Genomic DNA, 17,495 nt, shown 5'->3' with positions numbered 1-17,495 from the left:
TAGCCTATGTTTCGATAAATACAATATTTAATTTGGACATCCATGCAGACAACATAAGGCTTATACTTGAGTGGTTTTTCAATAAAGAGCACCTCTTTCAAAGTTGTATTTTATATATTTTTTGGAATCCACTGACGAATCCACTAACGAGAAATAATAGATCATATAATCTTGTCGAGTACATTCATTTTATTTATTAAAGTTAACGATGGTTTGTGGCGTACAATAAACGAAAGCACTGCTCCTAGCGTCTCACTTGTTCGCAAATTTTATTGGTGTTTTCTGGTCAGTATCTATCACTATCACATATCCTATTATAAAGTGAGCGACAGTATTCAATAAAAAAAGATGTTTAGAGCTGAAAAACCATTGTATTTTTCCAATACATGCTTTTCCCCAATACCAGAACGGTGCATGTAGTTAATTCAGGATTTAGAGTCTTTGCCAATTAAAACGGCATAACATTAGGAGCTACGTTTAGGAGCTACCCACACGGCAAAACCTGAAATTGCAGTCATATTTGATGCTTGAACATCCCGAGGTGTGACGATAGTTTACATTGAGTTGGGTGACAAAGAAATGTTGCTTCAGGGTAAAGTAACATTTGTATCAATAAATAAATACATACAAGATGACGACAAAATAAAACAATACATTCACAGAATATGCTTAACGATATAATGTTTAAGGGTGAGGTAATAAGTGCTGATGTGACGTCGTGACGAAGCAATGATTTCCTAATGGCGACACCCTGCGATACAGCTTGAGACAGCATCTGTCTCGCCTGTAATTAGCTTCGCAACCTCTAGGGGGAAAGAGGGGAGAGAGTAACAAAAATAATAAATGGTTATGAATTCGAATAAAAATAATTTTCTTCAAATTCTGAATTTATTGAACAAACAAAGATTTCATACATTTTATTTAAAACTGTGTTGATTAAAAACAGAACCCACAAATAAAATAAATCATTCTCTTTTAATCTCCTTTTTGTGTGGTGATGTGGCAACTGTTTAGAGAAAACACTTCCCGTCCACTTGGACTGCATACAAAATGGATTTGGTGGATATAAAGATATAAACAAAAACACGTTTTCAGCGTACAAAAATGCCAAGATACGCATACAAAGCACTGTCTACAAGTTATTGATTAAACCTTGGAAAATCTAGGCCTGCCATTAAAATTAGGCTATTGATATCAAAATGAGGCCAAGATACAACAAACAATATTGGCTATCTTAGCTCCCACAAACCCGCAAGCCCTATCCCAAAGCAATGGTACCCAATGTTTCCCAAGTAATTTCAGGTAACTTGGCCTTATTTTTTCATCTTACCATTTAAAGAGAATGTGGTCATTCAAAATGTATGTGTCACAGTGTCAAATGACAATGTAGAGAAAATAATCTGCAATTCAATTGTGTTACACAATTTATTTATGAAGAGTACACTATATATTTGAACAGTTATCTGCATCCAGTAATTTAGGTGTATGAAAAGCATATCTTGAATAAAATGCATTGTAAATGAAATTACACTATAGTACCTGTTTGGCTGAACTTAATCTGACCCATAAACCTACAGCATAGTAATATGTCTGGGTAGGTCTGTAACATTTAAAATGTCATAATACCTGGTTCAATTGTTTCCAGACTTATTGCAGTAATGATGTCGTATGATGATATGAGACAAAATAAACACCTTGTTTTCCCTGGACTCACCAAAGGGAATTTCTGGTGGTGGGTCAGAACTGCAGGTTTAATACTCTAAACAGTTCCTTTGGAGCTTCAATGTGGGTTGAGTCAGATCTCATATCAAAAGAGTTCAACATTTTCAACCCACATCAATATTATATAAGTCTACCGGCTATGCAACTTCACTGCATTTGCATAATGAGTACCCTATCAGTATGCAATACTGCAGCACTGTCGTGACTCCTGTTTGGTATTCCCTCGAACATAAAGTTCCTGTCTTTCTTTCACAGATCCTCAAGGACAAAGCTTGAAATGGTGTACTAATAGGCAGTAGCGTACAATATGATAGCACATAGGTTTTTGCTTCAAGCTGTGAAATTAGAATTTCTGGTGAATTCTAAGGGGAAAATACTTCCGATTACTGATCAGTATATTCAAATCACATCATGAAATCTCAATATTTAATTTTTGAAACTATTTTTTGTCATCATCATGCTATATTATTGGGGGGGGGGGGTTAACTCCCCCCTAAATATTACAGCCTTACTCCTGGTCCATACGGTTAGTAAGTATTAGGATTAAGGAAAGTTTTCTGTCATGTTCATGGCTTGGGTTAAGTGTCACGTTAGGGTTGGGATAAACAAAATATATAAGACTTTTCCAGAAAGTGAAAATGGATGGAAAATCATAAAATTCACCATAATTTGATAAAAGTGGTAGGGAATGGAAATGTATGGCATTAAAATGGTTCTGAGTTGAATTAAAAGCCATCAAATGAAAAGCAGTTTAATATTTTTAGATAAAAGGAGAGAATATAATTTTAAAGACTTTTTTTTATTGAACTACACCATTTTTTAATTCAGTGTTGAATTTTTGTAATCATTTAATAATCAATTCATTATTCAATTCAGTTGTGTTTTGATTCAATAAATTTAACACCTTGTAAAGGGGAGAGGTTATGATAATACCTCAGGAAGCATCGATCCTGAGGACAGAAGAAATGTAAATCAGATTAGGAAGAACCGTGACTAGCATTTAGTTTTTCAGCAAAAAATAAAAAATAAAAAATAAAAAATACATTGAAACGTACTATGTAAGCTACAGATCTATACATGTATTTAAAAAAATATATAGCACATTTTGCCTTAAATTGTTATGCATTACGCATTTATGTATTACAGATGTACCGTATGTACACATTTTAAACAATTTAGCATTGTAAACCATAGCCATTTGAAATGCAAAGCAATAAATTCAAAATAGAGTGTTTCTTCAAGGTAAAATTTATTTGGCGTTTAATTACACGTACAGCTACTTCCAAAGAAAAAAAGTATTTCCATGGGAAAAGCAGTAGTAAAAGCGAAAATGATATTAACAGAATTAAACAAGAGAGAATAAAATTAATCAAATGTAGATTTAAACAATTATTTTTACACCACTACAGCTTATGTTGAGCACAAATGAACTGCTTAAAAAAGTTTAAAATACAGCAGTTGGGGGGGAGGGAGGGGAATTGAGTGTTAAAGTCCCGCCCACCGCAAAAAAGTGACTGGACCTAGGAAGTGGTTTGAAACAATGGGATTTCCCACAGAGGAAAACGTTAAAAATCGTATCTTCTCATGAGCGAACAATTACACAACCTTTCTTGAAACAACATGTTTCCCATATCAGTTGATTGTAAAAAAATGATATTTAAAAAACTTTATCCTCAGATTTACGATATCGTTAAAAAACTACACAACAGCTAGCGAGAGCTTGATGATCCAAACATCTGTTGTGTAGTCTGTTGTGTAGTGCACATAAACATGCACTTCAGGCTCAGCCAAAACTACAAATACAGACCCGCAACACACATACCCCCCAACAAACACCAACAATAACAATACAGTATTTTTAAAATTAAATGATTCTTGAGTTTCGTTTTTGCGCTGCGTTGAAGAATGTCATTGCAGAAATAGAAACAAGCAATCCCCCTCCCAACTAAAACAACAAAATAACCGTAATAAAGATCTGAAATCCATTATGCAACAGACCTGTTGTGCTGACCAGCCACACTGAGCACTTTCTTTGCAGTGTGCTCTGCAGCCATTTCAGTACAGTAAAAAGCAGAACAATTCTTAAGCTTAAAAAAAATGAAATTCTGTGATACAATGCAGGCTGTATCACAATAAATATAGCATGCATCCAATGAGTCGACTAGCCCTAATGCTTTATAAAGTGTCTGTCAAGTCTTCCCACAGGCCCTTTTGGAAACAATATCGCTTCATGGCTAAATCGACTCTGAATTCTACCTCAAAAAATCTTAGCAGGCTGTCAATTCAAAAGACAAAAAGTTTACTAATGTGCTTTATGCGTTTTGACCACAACCATGTAGAAACCACTGTATAAAAACAAACACTGAAATGGTAGAAGTGCAATTCTTATGGTGAGTTCTTTTTTTTTTTACATTTGCTTGCAAGTCTAAACCTTGTTAAATGTTTAATTTTATGACAAACAAAAAACAAAGGAAGCCCACTTCACAGAACTGTGATCTGGAAAACGTTTGTTTAAAACTTGCCAAGAAAATGAAACCGCCAAATAATATGCCAAAGATAAAGCATGTGCATTTTGCAGAAAAGTTTGAAAAAAAAGGACCAATGGTAATGAAAAATGTACTGATATTGACCCACCTTTCAAAATGAAAGACATATAAAGTGATACAGAAAGGGAAAATTACTCTGGATAAGAGTGTCACTATGTGATTGTAATGTTTGGAAAATGTAACTAATTAAAAAATATATAAATTTCAGTTGAATTGGGTATGAAAAACACTGAGATGGAAATACACCTCTTTCCAACAGTTACTTTACACAGTTGTTTAACACAAACATTCATATTCCAAAATTCTGAATCTAAATCTGTATGTACTATATTTCCATGGATTCTGTGATTTGGATTGTCCTGTAGAAGATAAAAAAAAGTTTCATAGTGCGGTTGGACTTCAGAGCAATCATTGAATGCTGGAATTCAGCAAGTGTCCTAAGGAAGAGAGGGAAAAAAAATATTTTCCCGACTGTTTGTCTTGCCACCCTGAATGGTAAGAATTAAGAGCAGAGAAATGACCCAAAAATCATTTTTGCTCCCAGAGACATGAAGTTTCAAGCCCTGTGCATTTTTGAGTCCTGACTTTGAGAATTTTCAACCACACCTTCAACAGAGTGGCCTACATTTTTCAGTGCATCTAGACAATCTGTTCTAGTGCCGATATTCAGTTTAATAAATACATTAATGAGTCCCTAGTCATAACTTTTCTCCCTCCTAATTTGTGAAGCATTCTGTTGGCCTCTTCTAGAGAAAAAAAAACACCTGATAAAGTATTCGTATAAGGACATACATGAAAATGATGTTCAAGTCGAACCAAAGACGGAAAAGTGTTTTTTTTTGTTTCAAAACCAAACCGTTTTGCTCGTCTTCCATGTACATCAATGTGCCAGAAGCTTCTCTGATTTTTTTTCTCGAACGGCCAGAAATACGTGCAGTGCCTCTATCGCAGGCAGTATCTTGGCCCTATACGACAGTGCTCAGTGAGGAGTTGATGGGGCGACCTGCCACAGTAGTCTCTGTCATGGTGCCGTCGGTTGGTGTGTCCGGGGCAACCAGGAGCGAGCTGCTGTCGATGGAGTCTTCGTGCTCCACCGAGGACTGTTCCAGTGTGGGGCTCTCCTCTGGGAGGTGTGCTGGGGGACCGGCGTTCTCGGCGACTGCCTGACCGCCGTCTGTTTCGAGAGCATCAGCCCTCCCTTGAGAAGCACACAAAAAGGTGTTAAATGTTAAAAAGGTGTTAAATGTTAACATGTCACGAGAGACAAATCTCAAAGGAGCAAGAAGATTCCCCATAGCACTAGGCGGGAAACTTCAAATCTCATCCAAATTTGAGAGTAGAGTTAAGTACAGAACTGTGGTGTGTTTTCATGGAAAAAAGAAAACACACAGGCAGAATTATGAAAATGATTTTGAAAGTAAATAAAGTGGTGTACCTAAATCCACATAGAGGATGGTGTCTTGGTTGATGGAGGCCTCGTAGGGAGGTGGAGGGTCGTCTGGGTGGTGAATTTCAGGGTACTTGTAGGCAGCATACGGTGGGGGCGGCTCATGGAAGTGAAAAGCGCCCCCTTCTCCGTCGTCGGACAGGTGGAGGGGAGTCAGGCCCGTGCCGAACCCGTCCGGCCCGTAATCGAACCCGGGCACCCTGCGGCCCAGGTTGAAGTGGTGCACTGCGGACGAGAGGAAGACGCTCTGATTTAGGAGCTGGCGCTCACCCCGAACGAACTCCGATTGGAGGACCGGAGAAGGAAGCGCTTACGGTTGCCTCCAATCAGGGTCTCGATGCGCTCGCGTCGCCGCTGCCTCAATCGGTGGACCATGAAGAGCAGCAGAGAGAGGATGAGGAAGGACGAAATGCAGCTGACGATCAGGCGCATTCCACTGGCCATGGAGTCAAAGATGCTGCTCCCTTCTGAGAGGATGTACCGTAGATATCAAACATACCAAAACGAAAAACAAAAACCATTAACATCCGAGAGGAAGCACCACAGATATCAGCACGCCACACAAAAGGCCTACGGCCACTCTACACTGCATCATACAGCAGAAACGGACACATGCTGATGTGCATCACATCTTTATAAGAGCATGTACATGTGATCCCCTTACGGCTATCTTTCAGCCAGACAAGAAAGCTGTGACTAGCCTAGAAAGAAGGATTTGGTGGAATGAAACTTTATCGGTCAACACGTATAAATCAAAACTCTATTAAGCCAGTGCGAGGGAGCGGTGCGCTGAGCTTGCGAGGGCAGGCGAGGCCGTGTGGGCACCTGGGTCCAGGCAGGTGAACTTGCAGCACTCTTTGGGGTCCTTGCGGAAGTGCTGGCAGCCCTGGGGCCGCTCGCAGAGCGCCGCCACGCACATCTCCGGCTCGCCGTCGTGACACGTGCAGCTGAGGCAGGGGTCGTCCCCCTTCGGCGTGAAGTAGTACCCCTCGCTCACCACGTTGTCCTTGATGTCCACACACGTCTGTCCTGCCGTGCCACAGGAGGGGTTACAATGTATTCCCTCTCACACAGGCACACACGCGTTTTACATCAAGGACTGAATAGGACAAGACATGCCAGTGTCAGTCAAATCAGACAGTAGTCCAATACAAACCACCACACAAAGGGTGTATAACAGAACTATATAACACAACTGAAATGATCCCTTTTGTGAAGCCCCTACATTTTTACATGTTTACATGAGATTAGAGTTCGGGTTAGTCAGACTCAGAGTAGGACGTACTCCTCTTGCAGAGGAAGGGGAACTTCTTGTAGCAGTTCTCGGCGTGCCAGCTGTGCAGGCCGCGCTCGTTCATGGTCTTTATCTGGAAGCGCTGCAGCTGGGCGCAGAAGACGTTCTCTTGGTTGGGCACCGCCTCCCTGAAGTTCGTCAGGCCCTCTGGGGGCAAGAAGACCTGCATGGATCCTGTTTGACCAAAACAAGAGCACCTCCTGCTTAAAGACAGGCTCTTCTTTCTTAGAAAGAGTAGAGTAGAGTAGAGTAGAGTAGAGTAGAGTAGAGTAGAGTAGAGTAGAGTAGAGTAGAGTAGAGTAGAGTAGAGTAGAGTAGAGTAGAGTAGAGTAGAGTAGAGTAGAGTAGAGTAGAGTAGAGTAGAGTAGAGTAGAGTAGAGTAGAGGAGAGTAGAGTAGAGTAGAGTAGAGTAGAGTAGAGTAGAGTAGAGTAGAGTAGAGTAGAGTAGAGTAGAGTAGAGTAGAGTAGAGTAGAGTAGAGTAGAGTAGAGTAGAGTAGAGTAGAGTAGAGTAGAGTAGAGTAGAGTAGAGTAGAGTAGAGTAGAGTAGAGTAGAGTAGAGTAGAGTAGAGTAGAGTAGAGTAGAGTAGAGTAGAAGAGAGTAGGACAGGGTTAGTAGTACTGTGTAGTGGTGGCTGGGTTTAGAACACTGATGCTTTACTTACCTCTGTATGCCACTTCCCATCGCCCTTCCAGGGAGTGGTTCTGATTTGTGATCACATACTGATAGCCAACCCAGAATCTGCATTTAAAAAATCAAAAGATTAAAAAAAAAAAAAAAAAAAAAAAAAAAAAAAAAATCTTTCCTAAGATTCAACCCTCCATAAAACAATTTTCGTAACTACTGGGCACGCACCCACAGAATAGAGAAACAAGCGCTTCAGCAGCTGGCATGTTTCAGTCTTTTCATTCTGTGCTTATTTCAAGGTCATTTTCCTGGAAATAACAAACGTGACATTTCAACTGATGTGGAACACAACATGCTAACTTTTGAAGGGTTAAAAAAAAACAAAAAAAAAACATTTGTGCTATTGGTTAACGATGAGTAAAAGCACTTAACTTTAAATTATGGGACAAGGGTTTAAACATTTTTGGGAAAACAGGAACCCGAAACCCTGGGCCTCGAGCTTAACCTTAAGACTTTCAAAGCAATAACATCTCTGCTGCCAAACATTTGCTGGCTATCTCTCATTAACAAAGTGAACCACAGCACAAATACCGCACGGACAAACTCCAACAGATCTGGCGATAGCAAACAAAACATAACTTCTTCTAAGACAGATCTAATACGAAAACTGTTTTGCTCAAAAAAGAGGCCAAACAGCTTTATATCAGGATGTTTTGTGGGTCATTTAATTGCTTATACGCTGAGACAGAGTTAATCTGGGGAGAAAAAAAGAATACACTGCTATTCATCCTGGATACAGCAGTGCATACCATTTCATGGGTTAAAATGTGGAATCCTCACAAACAAGCGCAGCTAATTGAAGTGTAAAGCATGTGAAAACAACTGCAAAAGAAAAGAAAGAGAAAAGCCTCATTTCCATGTCATCGGGGCTTGCAGGAGAGGATGCCTGCTCTGCAATCAGACCCCAAACAGGATTTTTTCAATGAGGCAGCTTTGTCGTGGGCGTAAGCACGCCATACGGGAATCTTGTTGAGAAACGTGTCTTTTGGAAGCTGAGACCGAACGTGCGCGGTCGCGGCGCGCACTCACTTGCACTGGTCCTTGCGCTCGCACACGTTCTCGTCGAAGTCCACCTCGATCTTCAGGATGAACTGCAGTTCCTCGTTGGTGACAAAGGTGGCCAGGGAGCCGTTGGCCCTCCGGCACGTCTCCACCGCCTGCCAGTAGTTTTCGTTGACCAGGTACACCTTGTAGCAGCTGGCGGTCTTCTCATAGTGGTGCCACCCGGTGGGGCACTTCTCTGTGGTGGGGGCAGGGCCAGGGAGCATTAGATCTACACCCGCTCCATGATTATACAGAGCACTGCCTCATTAGGAATAGCAGAATCCAGACCTGGGTCAAACACGTATTTGTTTTGTATTCAAATACTTTTCTGTGCTCTATTGATATTGCCTGGTTTAATTGAGCCTGCCAATATGACCAGAAGGTGGGATTTGCACTTTTTGAGAGTATTTCATTGGCATCCATCCAGTACACCAGACCAGTAAAGCGTAGAAAAGTATTTGGATCCAAAACAAATACATATTGGACTCAGGTCTGGGAGAATCACAATAATGACACAGCCCTATCACACTGCATTGCCAACCAATTCTTAGTGGGGCCAGAGGGAGGGAGGCGGGCGGTCTTACTGTTGAAGCGCACGGGTTGAGCCACGCCCATGATGTCCTCCACCTGATCGAAGCTGTTTCCGTAGTGAAACCTCTCCTTCTTCATGGCTGCGGGAGAGACAGTGCGTTATCTTAAAACACAGTCTGGTTCACTACAGCAGATACGGGACCCAGGTTATTGGTATCAGATACAGAAGTACAGTAAAATTCATTGTGGGTGAGGAAGGAGGAAGTCCCCGGACTTCTGGGGACTTCCCAAATGAATAAATTCTCACGCTATTGGACAAATATGCGCCTTGAAACCCAGGAAATCATTTTTTTGGTTTACTGGCTGTGAATATGTATCCATTCAGACCATTTGAGTCATCTTAAACAACGCAGTAGTGTCCCTTCAGAAAAAACATCTTTGACTGGAAAGTTTTGAAATACATAATAGCAAACCATCTAGTTCATTGTTCACTACTAGAGTATATACTAGAGTTGAGTTGTGTATATAATATTTACAAAGTTACTTTAATCTGTACACTTGGTCTGTGGGTGAGGAAGGAGGATCTCCCCAGACTTCTGGGGACTTCCCAAATGAATTAATGCTCACGCTATTGGACAAATATGCACCTTGAAACCCAGAAAATCATTTTTTTGGTTTACTGGCTGTGAAAATATATCCATTCAGACCATTTGAGTCATCTTAAACAACGCAGTACAGTGTCCCTTCAGAAAGAACATCTTTGACTGGAAAGTTTTGAAATACATAATAGCAAATCATCTACTTCATTGTTCACTACTAGAGTATATACTAGAGTTGAGTTGTGTATATAATATTTACATATATTTACACTAATATTTAAGTTACTTTAATCTGTACACTTGGTCTGTGTCTTCCAAAAGCTGATGTAGTATTTGCATCTGGTTAACAACAATACAATGAGGTGGATTGTTATTGCCGTATTTTACAATTACGTTTTCTCCATTCGATGCCAACAAAGTCGATCAAGCCACCTTCAGTGTGTCTGAATCTCTCATTATTATCTAGGCCACATCTGTGGAGGCGGAGAGACTTTTGTCACTAAAATAAGCAGCCAGCTAAGAGCCAGCCATTGTTGCTGAAGATGCGCTTAAAAGGAGATATAAATACATTAGACAAGAGGAAGTAAGAAAGAAAGAAAGAAATTACAGGACATTTTATTAATATTACAACAACATGTTGACAGTTAATTTATTTATTGGACATTTTACTGATTTACCAGCAAATGGTCAAGGTCTGCTGGTAATTACATTTTCAGTGCGTCATTACTTAAAGTTCCAGGGAACACAGAGTGCTGGAGGCACTTTATATATATGTGTGTGTGTGTGCTCTTCGAACACGTGTGTGAATGTTAATATCCTCACTTTAATTTAATAGTTAACTATTTACAAGTGGTCATTTTGATTACGCTGTGCAGTTTCGTAGCATTTTCCTCACCAGCTCTGTACAATTATACACAATTGACTGTGCAATTTGTTGAATGCTCAAATATATTGGGAGCATTTAGTAGAATAGTATTTAATACTGATGATACTGTTGCTGTAGTACCAGGTTGTTTCCAGTATAGTTCATATGTATATTACACAATTATTTTCGTTACTTTCAGTTGATTCAGAAAACAAAGGATTTCCTGAGAGAGAACTAAACATTCCTGTGAATGTATATCCACAGAAATGTAATAAACATGAATTTCAATAAAACAATAGAAACAACATTATTTTTCCCCAGTGTAAATTCACCTCTTCACAACATTCAAATCAACGTAGATGGGGCATAAGCATTTTCATCTAGACATTTTCTGTAGCTTTAAAAAGGCAACAAACCTTGAGGCTTTCAGACTAAGAGATAACAAGTGAACTATTCCCAGCCTAATTAGAAGACATTTTAAAGTCATGTTTGAAATTGATATTTCTGGATCTCTAGCCCCATTTTAGATGAGTGAATTTCTTAAATTAAATTCTTAATTAAATATTATAGCATTCAATTGCTTTTGTTCTTGAAATTCAAGAACCAAAGTATTGCCAAATTTTGTCATTTTTCACTTATTGGCAGTTGTCTATATACTTTAACCATTAATCCCATTAAAATATCATTAAATACTTCAGAGTCTAGTAGCCAACAGTTAGCTGTTATATTACCACTGTGGTTCAGTGGGTTCAAATAGACACAATTAAGTCTTGTGCAAGCGTATGCGAGTCCATGCTTCACTTGCCTAGTCTAATGTCTAAATGACTGCGGGCAAACACACCAATTTCACCAGATCTTAATTGACCGTACTACACTTGTTCATTTTTGAGGTACATTTGGTTGAAGAAACAGAAAAGAGTAAGTTCAACACTGCTCCTCGGGCCTGCAGAGTAAAAGGGCTAACAGTGCGGGCGCTTGCTTACAGGGGCAGTCCATCTCATCGCTCTTGTCCTCACAGGCCGTCCAGCCATCGCACTTCCAGGCCATGGGGATGCACTGCATCTTCCCGCTGCGGCAGGCGAACTGCCCCGGGTTACATCGCAGCTCTGAAACAAAGGGGAGCGGTCACAAGAGAGGGCATCTCAGGGAGGCCTAGAACACTACTTCTTTTACAGTGATCCTCAGTGGAGGTCTGCAAGCTACTTTAAGTGCGTTTTCTTGCTTTAAACCACAAACCCATCAATGCCCCTATACGAGCCTTTGGAAAGTTGCAGGACATCAAAAATGTATATAAATGTCTAGGTCAATCAAAACATACACTAAAACTGTAATTATATCAAAACTGCTGAAACGGAAGCATCCTTTCCTCATCCTGTGAATACTCTACACACTGCTGTACTCCCATTTACTCCTGATATTCAACTCCATAGTGCAGTCTGTTATCCATGGCTTCTGTATCTCCTGAACGAGTACTTTTGACTTCCTATATGGCTTAGGCTATATTTTTTTAACTTGAGTGAGTTCTTATTCTGGCACTGTGCTTACTAATCAGTGACAGTGAATGGATTCAGTGTGCTACAGTCACAGCTTTGTTTTTACATCCTATTTGCTAGTTCCTTCCCTTTACTGTCGAGATGTGAAACATTTTGGAATTTTGTATATACTCCAACTCCCATTTTCCTAGGAAATCTCACTTTCCTGTTCTGTTCTGCTCTAGCACCTTTCCCCTTGGAGCTGGTGTGTAATGTGCAGAATGCGTTTCCCCTCTGTCGGCACAGCCTGCTCGAGCCCTTTTCACGGCTCACAGAGAGAGGGAGGGAGGGAGAAAGAGAGCGAAACACAGGCCTGCTCTCACCCTGCCAACAATGCACTGATCCTCTGCTGCAGCCATATGTGCCCAGGGCCTGCATGACAAGTGTGAACATGCGTCTGAAATATCTCTCTAAATGCACACAGCGGCTCATATGCCCTGTGCCATTACAGCAGCGAGCAGCACAAACTCAGCCTCTGACAACTGAAGAAAGAAAGAAAACAAGACTAAGAAAGAAAGAAAAAGAAAGCCTACTGGCTGATTACAGAGATGTTTGATACATATACGGGCAGTCTTTGATAAATGTGGTAGGTACTTTGGAAGTGTGGATGCTGATACATTCGTGCACTAATCTTATTCAGGAAATGAAATTGTACAATTGCAGAGACAGCTGCCATTATATGGTTTTCCTTCATTCTTTCTTCCAATGAAGCTTACAAAAGGCATACACCAGCTCACAGACCCAATACCAGTAAAGCTCCAAGCAGCATAAACTCAGCCACTGTCAAATGAATGAGAAGGGAAATAAAGAAAATACAGACAGAAAGAAATAAGGACATAAAACTTAATAGCTGGTGACTCAGAGGTATGTTCAAGAGGTATGCAGACAGCCTGATAAATGTGGCAGATATTTTTGGATGTGTGGACACTGACACATTCATGCACCAATCTTATTCAGAAAATTAAATTACACAATTGCAGACACAGAAGTAGTTCTCATCATACTTGACTGAGCCAGATCAAAACCAAGCGCCAGAACCAGCAGTTTCCCCACATTTACAAACAAGGTCTTGCAAATGCGTCAAATGTGTGGTGCACAAAGGAATGCTAGCAATGGTAACTTAGGTTTAACTCATGTGCCCATTGTTTTTGTGGTCACACATGAGCAGAAAATGTCCAAGAAGAGTGACAAGTGAGCAAAAAGATACTAACAAAAATATATGTGGAAGAAAAACAGGAACGGGGGAAAATTAAACAGGAAACAGGACTGCCTTAAAACCCCAAAAAGAGAAGAAAAACAAGAATCTGACCTGAAAGTCAAATTAAAACAAAAGCTCCATTTATTTAAGATTTATTCCATTTCATACCTAGCATCCATTACATTACATTTATTTGGCAGATGATACGTACATAAGTGATGTACGATCCATCCATCACCATCAAGCCGAAAACTTATATAAAAATGCATGCTGATATATAGGCTATGAATAAGACAAAAAATAAACAAAAAAATGTGATCAAGTGCATCTCCTGTGCTCTTTCTGCAATTATGAAAGCGAAACATACTTACCTAATTACCTAAATAACTTCTAGAATGTGCAGGATACAGAAATATTTTCAATGGTAAAACTACTTAGTTTAGCTAGCTGACAAATTAGCAAGCTACTATTTACAGAAAACATTTTACAGAATAAAAAAGGACTTCATATGAAGGATTAACTACTGCAATAGGTTGGCAAAAAAATGCATTAATAGTGTTCTTTATAGATAACTGCACACGTATACGAGTTAATATTTCAGAGTGACTTTTCCTTGTTCTATTTTGTGGTGAATTGGTAGAGGAGTGGGTGTATAGAGTGTTACACTGCATTCAATTAGTAATGTGAACTGTGACACAGTAGGTGTGCTGCTTGTCCTGCCCTGGAGAGAAACATAAGAAATAATATGGGAGTTCAAACGAATAGGAGTACCTGGACGTTGATGAATCAGATTAAATGTACAACAAGGAGTTACATAACGTAAGAGTGCCTCTGATTCATGTTTGTGTGCTGCAAGGTTCAAGCAGAAAAGAGATACACCTTACCTGACAGCAGTCGAGCCAGAGCAAGACTTGGACCTGAAATGAAATATGAACACCCTCTGTGATTAACGCCATACAATTTCTAAAAATACTAATAAAATTTACTGAAAAGCATACAGGAAAACACAAGTATCCAATTTAACAGAAAAACAATAAAGGTACCATTAAAGCTTAATTAAATATTTAAGCTTGACAGAAGGAAGATACACTGCCTTTTTGATAAACACAACAATCTAGCCTACAATAAAGTATTTGCATCCATGCACAAAGCACAGTGTTCCTTCATTATGCAGCACTTGACTGCTGTCGGTCTATGCGAAGAAAGAGAAAATGATCCTAAAAAAAGAAAGAAAATATGCCGCGAAGCCTTGAGTGACCTCATCGGGAACCATTCTCCACTGCACAAGCTTTTCTTTTCCTCCCTAAAATGCTGGACAGTGGCCATGGTGAACTGACAACCTCATTTCAGCCTCCCTCTGGCAGAGGCCCATAGGCCGTGACACTGGGGAGTGGCAGCAATCTAACTGAAGAAAGACATATGACACAGCGGCCCAATTTGCTGTCAGCCTGCAGAACACCAGCAACCTGCCAGCACAGAAAAAAGGCTTGAAACTCATAGCAAGACAAACCCCGGTTTCACCCGTCTCCCTTCTTTTCTTTGGCTACATGCACACAGAACCTACCTGCATTTAGAATTAAGCATATAAGTTCAGCATAATCAAAGACCATGTTTCCTATAATTTGTTTGCTAAAGATTAGAAACATAGCAGAAATGAGGCAACATAAATAGAATCAGTCAATGGATGAAAAAGCAGCTCAGCTTACAAAAAAAAGAAAAAGGGTAACCAGAGAAAGGAAATGCAAAGGAATTCCTTACTGAAATCGGAGGAGTCTCTGTCTCCCTAATGGAGACACTGCTGGAGATTTACTCCCTCCAAATGGCTAGACACTAAAACCTGCAGACTGCCGCCTTTTGACACGCCAACACCTGTTCCATTCCAGGCCTAACCTATCAGAATCTGGAGGACAGACTAAACCTTTTGGGTAAATAAAACACACATCCACTATTTTTGTTCTTACTACAGATCACACGATAGAAATGCGTTTAGCAATCCACAGAAGAACTGCTCCACTGGCTTTCCCTATAATTTGATTTTGGGACGTACAGAACCCAATGGAAATGGCACATGGATTCCAATGCCAGGATTCGTGTTTATTTATTCATTTATTTAAAATAACAGTAGATAATACATATGAACATAAAAGAAACAGCAAACCATTCCAAAGTAGATGTTCCGTTATATAGGGCGGTTCATAGCTTTCCAGTGCTTAACAAACCATGCAGCCCTTACGCAGACATATGACTGAGTCTGAACGTGACATTTACCTTGCATTTAAATAGGTAGTGGTGGTATCCAATGTAAAATAGCAGGCTAGTGGTAAAATGTTACCACACTGCTTTGGACGAAAACTAATTATTATGCTATTAGCGTGCCAAGGAGCAGCTCGTTTTATGATGAAGTTAGTAAACTGATTTTAGGTCAATAGGTTAGGTTAGCTGTTGAGATACATGAGCATCCAAGCTAGCCAAAAGTATTCATACAAACAGTTCGCTAGCTAGCAGCATAGAGAGGTTATATGGCTGTTACAACTTTAAATGGATTGCATATAATCCATGACCGATGCAACCTGACATTCACATAACTAAGGAACCAAAAAATAAGGCAAGACTATCTTACTTACGTTAACCGAACTAACAAATAGCTACATCTTGACAGTCAGTAAGCCATCTTGAAAGCTAGCCTGTTGTGCCCTTTATCAATTCAATAAAATAGCTAATCAACAGCAACATGCAACCGTAACAAAACTTTTCCTTAGTCAGGCACCAGCATTACACCGTTATAGTCGTATGGTTTGCAAGCTAACCTTACTAACTAGTTACCCAGTCGCTGAATATACACAGCCAGCCTTTAGAGCTAGTTAAGTCCTAGCAAGAATGTAACATTACAATAGAATACTAAAACTAGACTGGCTATGGTGAGTGGCTGGGCATTATAGCTCTGCTGTTGTTGACAGGGCCGAGTAAGGCCTTTGATAAGCTAATGCTAGTCAGTTTACACAAAAAATCCACGTCCAATTTAAGGGGCCTGACACGCAGCCCTTGTATTTTGCAACAGTTCGTCAACAGTTTAGCTAGTTAGCTCATTCAAAAACACATAGAGTTAATAATGTTGGACAAATCAACTAGCTTACTAGCTAAAGTCCAAGTAACCTAGCAGTACCATGCAGGGACTGACTCTGCATCTAGCCAATCCATTTTACCCCATTCCTTTAAAAATGCCATTGTGTAGGTTGGTCTACTACTAGAGGAATTGCAGGAGCATATGTTAAATTACCTGCATGCAAGCAAGCCCAAAGAGTATCGGTCTCTTTTCTTACCTGTCCGTGGTGGATCTGTCAGAGTCAGGGCGAAGAGAAGACAGAGTAGAGCGAAACTGCTACTGTCAGCTTTCGGCAACATTTATCAGCCACTCATCATACTCCTAACGTTAAATAGAAATAAACAAACTGGTCAGAGTGGAACCAACCCTCTCTCCCCACTCACAGGAACAGTTCGTTTTCAGTGGATCAATAGATATTTTATGTATCTCATCGAAATATCATATGAACTACATAGCTAGCTATCTAAGCCTGCTTGATTTGCTCCGGTGATTGTTCTCAGTCTCTGTGATTGTTTAGTCGAAATTGTAATAACTAGCAACCTTGCTATTACAATTCTATAACCTGTCCCACAAGCAGGCTGTCCAACCAAACCTGCGTATTCCAGGTTCTGACTACAAGATGGCTTCCTCGTCCCTTCACGGTTCCAAACACGGCACTCAGCCTATCGGATCCAACGTGAGAGGCGGGGTTTACGTTACAGTCCGGAAAAAATAACCACTTGATATGCGCTGCCAGCCTGCCACTAGTGGTCTAGGAAACAAGCGTGACCTGTCCGTATGTGCCGGTGCCATTAAATATATTTAGTAAAAAGTAAACATTTTTTTGTACCAGTATAGTTTTTTTAAAGGTTATAATTATAATACAGCACATGCTATAAATAACTTGTGGTCCAAACCCAGCTCAGAACCTATTTTAAGTAGGATCAGA

General features: G+C 40.0%; 1 protein-coding gene across 1 annotated transcript; it reads right to left on the bottom strand.

The window, feature by feature from the left end:
- Window positions 1–2,952: 2,952 nt before the first annotated feature.
- Window positions 2,953–17,202, bottom strand: LOC118206995 (integral membrane protein DGCR2/IDD-like). Its single transcript, XM_035380236.1, has 11 exons — window positions 16,785–17,202; window positions 14,349–14,381; window positions 11,718–11,840; window positions 9,324–9,410; window positions 8,725–8,935; window positions 7,673–7,749; window positions 7,001–7,183; window positions 6,541–6,744; window positions 6,030–6,182; window positions 5,704–5,940; window positions 2,953–5,466 (listed from the first exon to the last, which is right to left on the bottom strand). The coding sequence occupies exons 1-11, from the start codon at window positions 16,864–16,866 to the stop codon at window positions 5,234–5,236; spliced, it is 1,623 nt and encodes a 540-aa protein (XP_035236127.1). The 5' UTR covers window positions 16,867–17,202; the 3' UTR covers window positions 2,953–5,233.
- Between the last annotated feature and the right edge of the window lie 293 nt (window positions 17,203–17,495).

This window comes from Anguilla anguilla, chromosome 10 (assembly GCF_013347855.1).
Source record: "Anguilla anguilla isolate fAngAng1 chromosome 10, fAngAng1.pri, whole genome shotgun sequence".
In the NCBI taxonomy this organism is placed as follows: Eukaryota; Metazoa; Chordata; class Actinopteri; order Anguilliformes; family Anguillidae; genus Anguilla; species Anguilla anguilla.
This window is presented reverse-complemented; position numbering and strand designations above follow the sequence as displayed.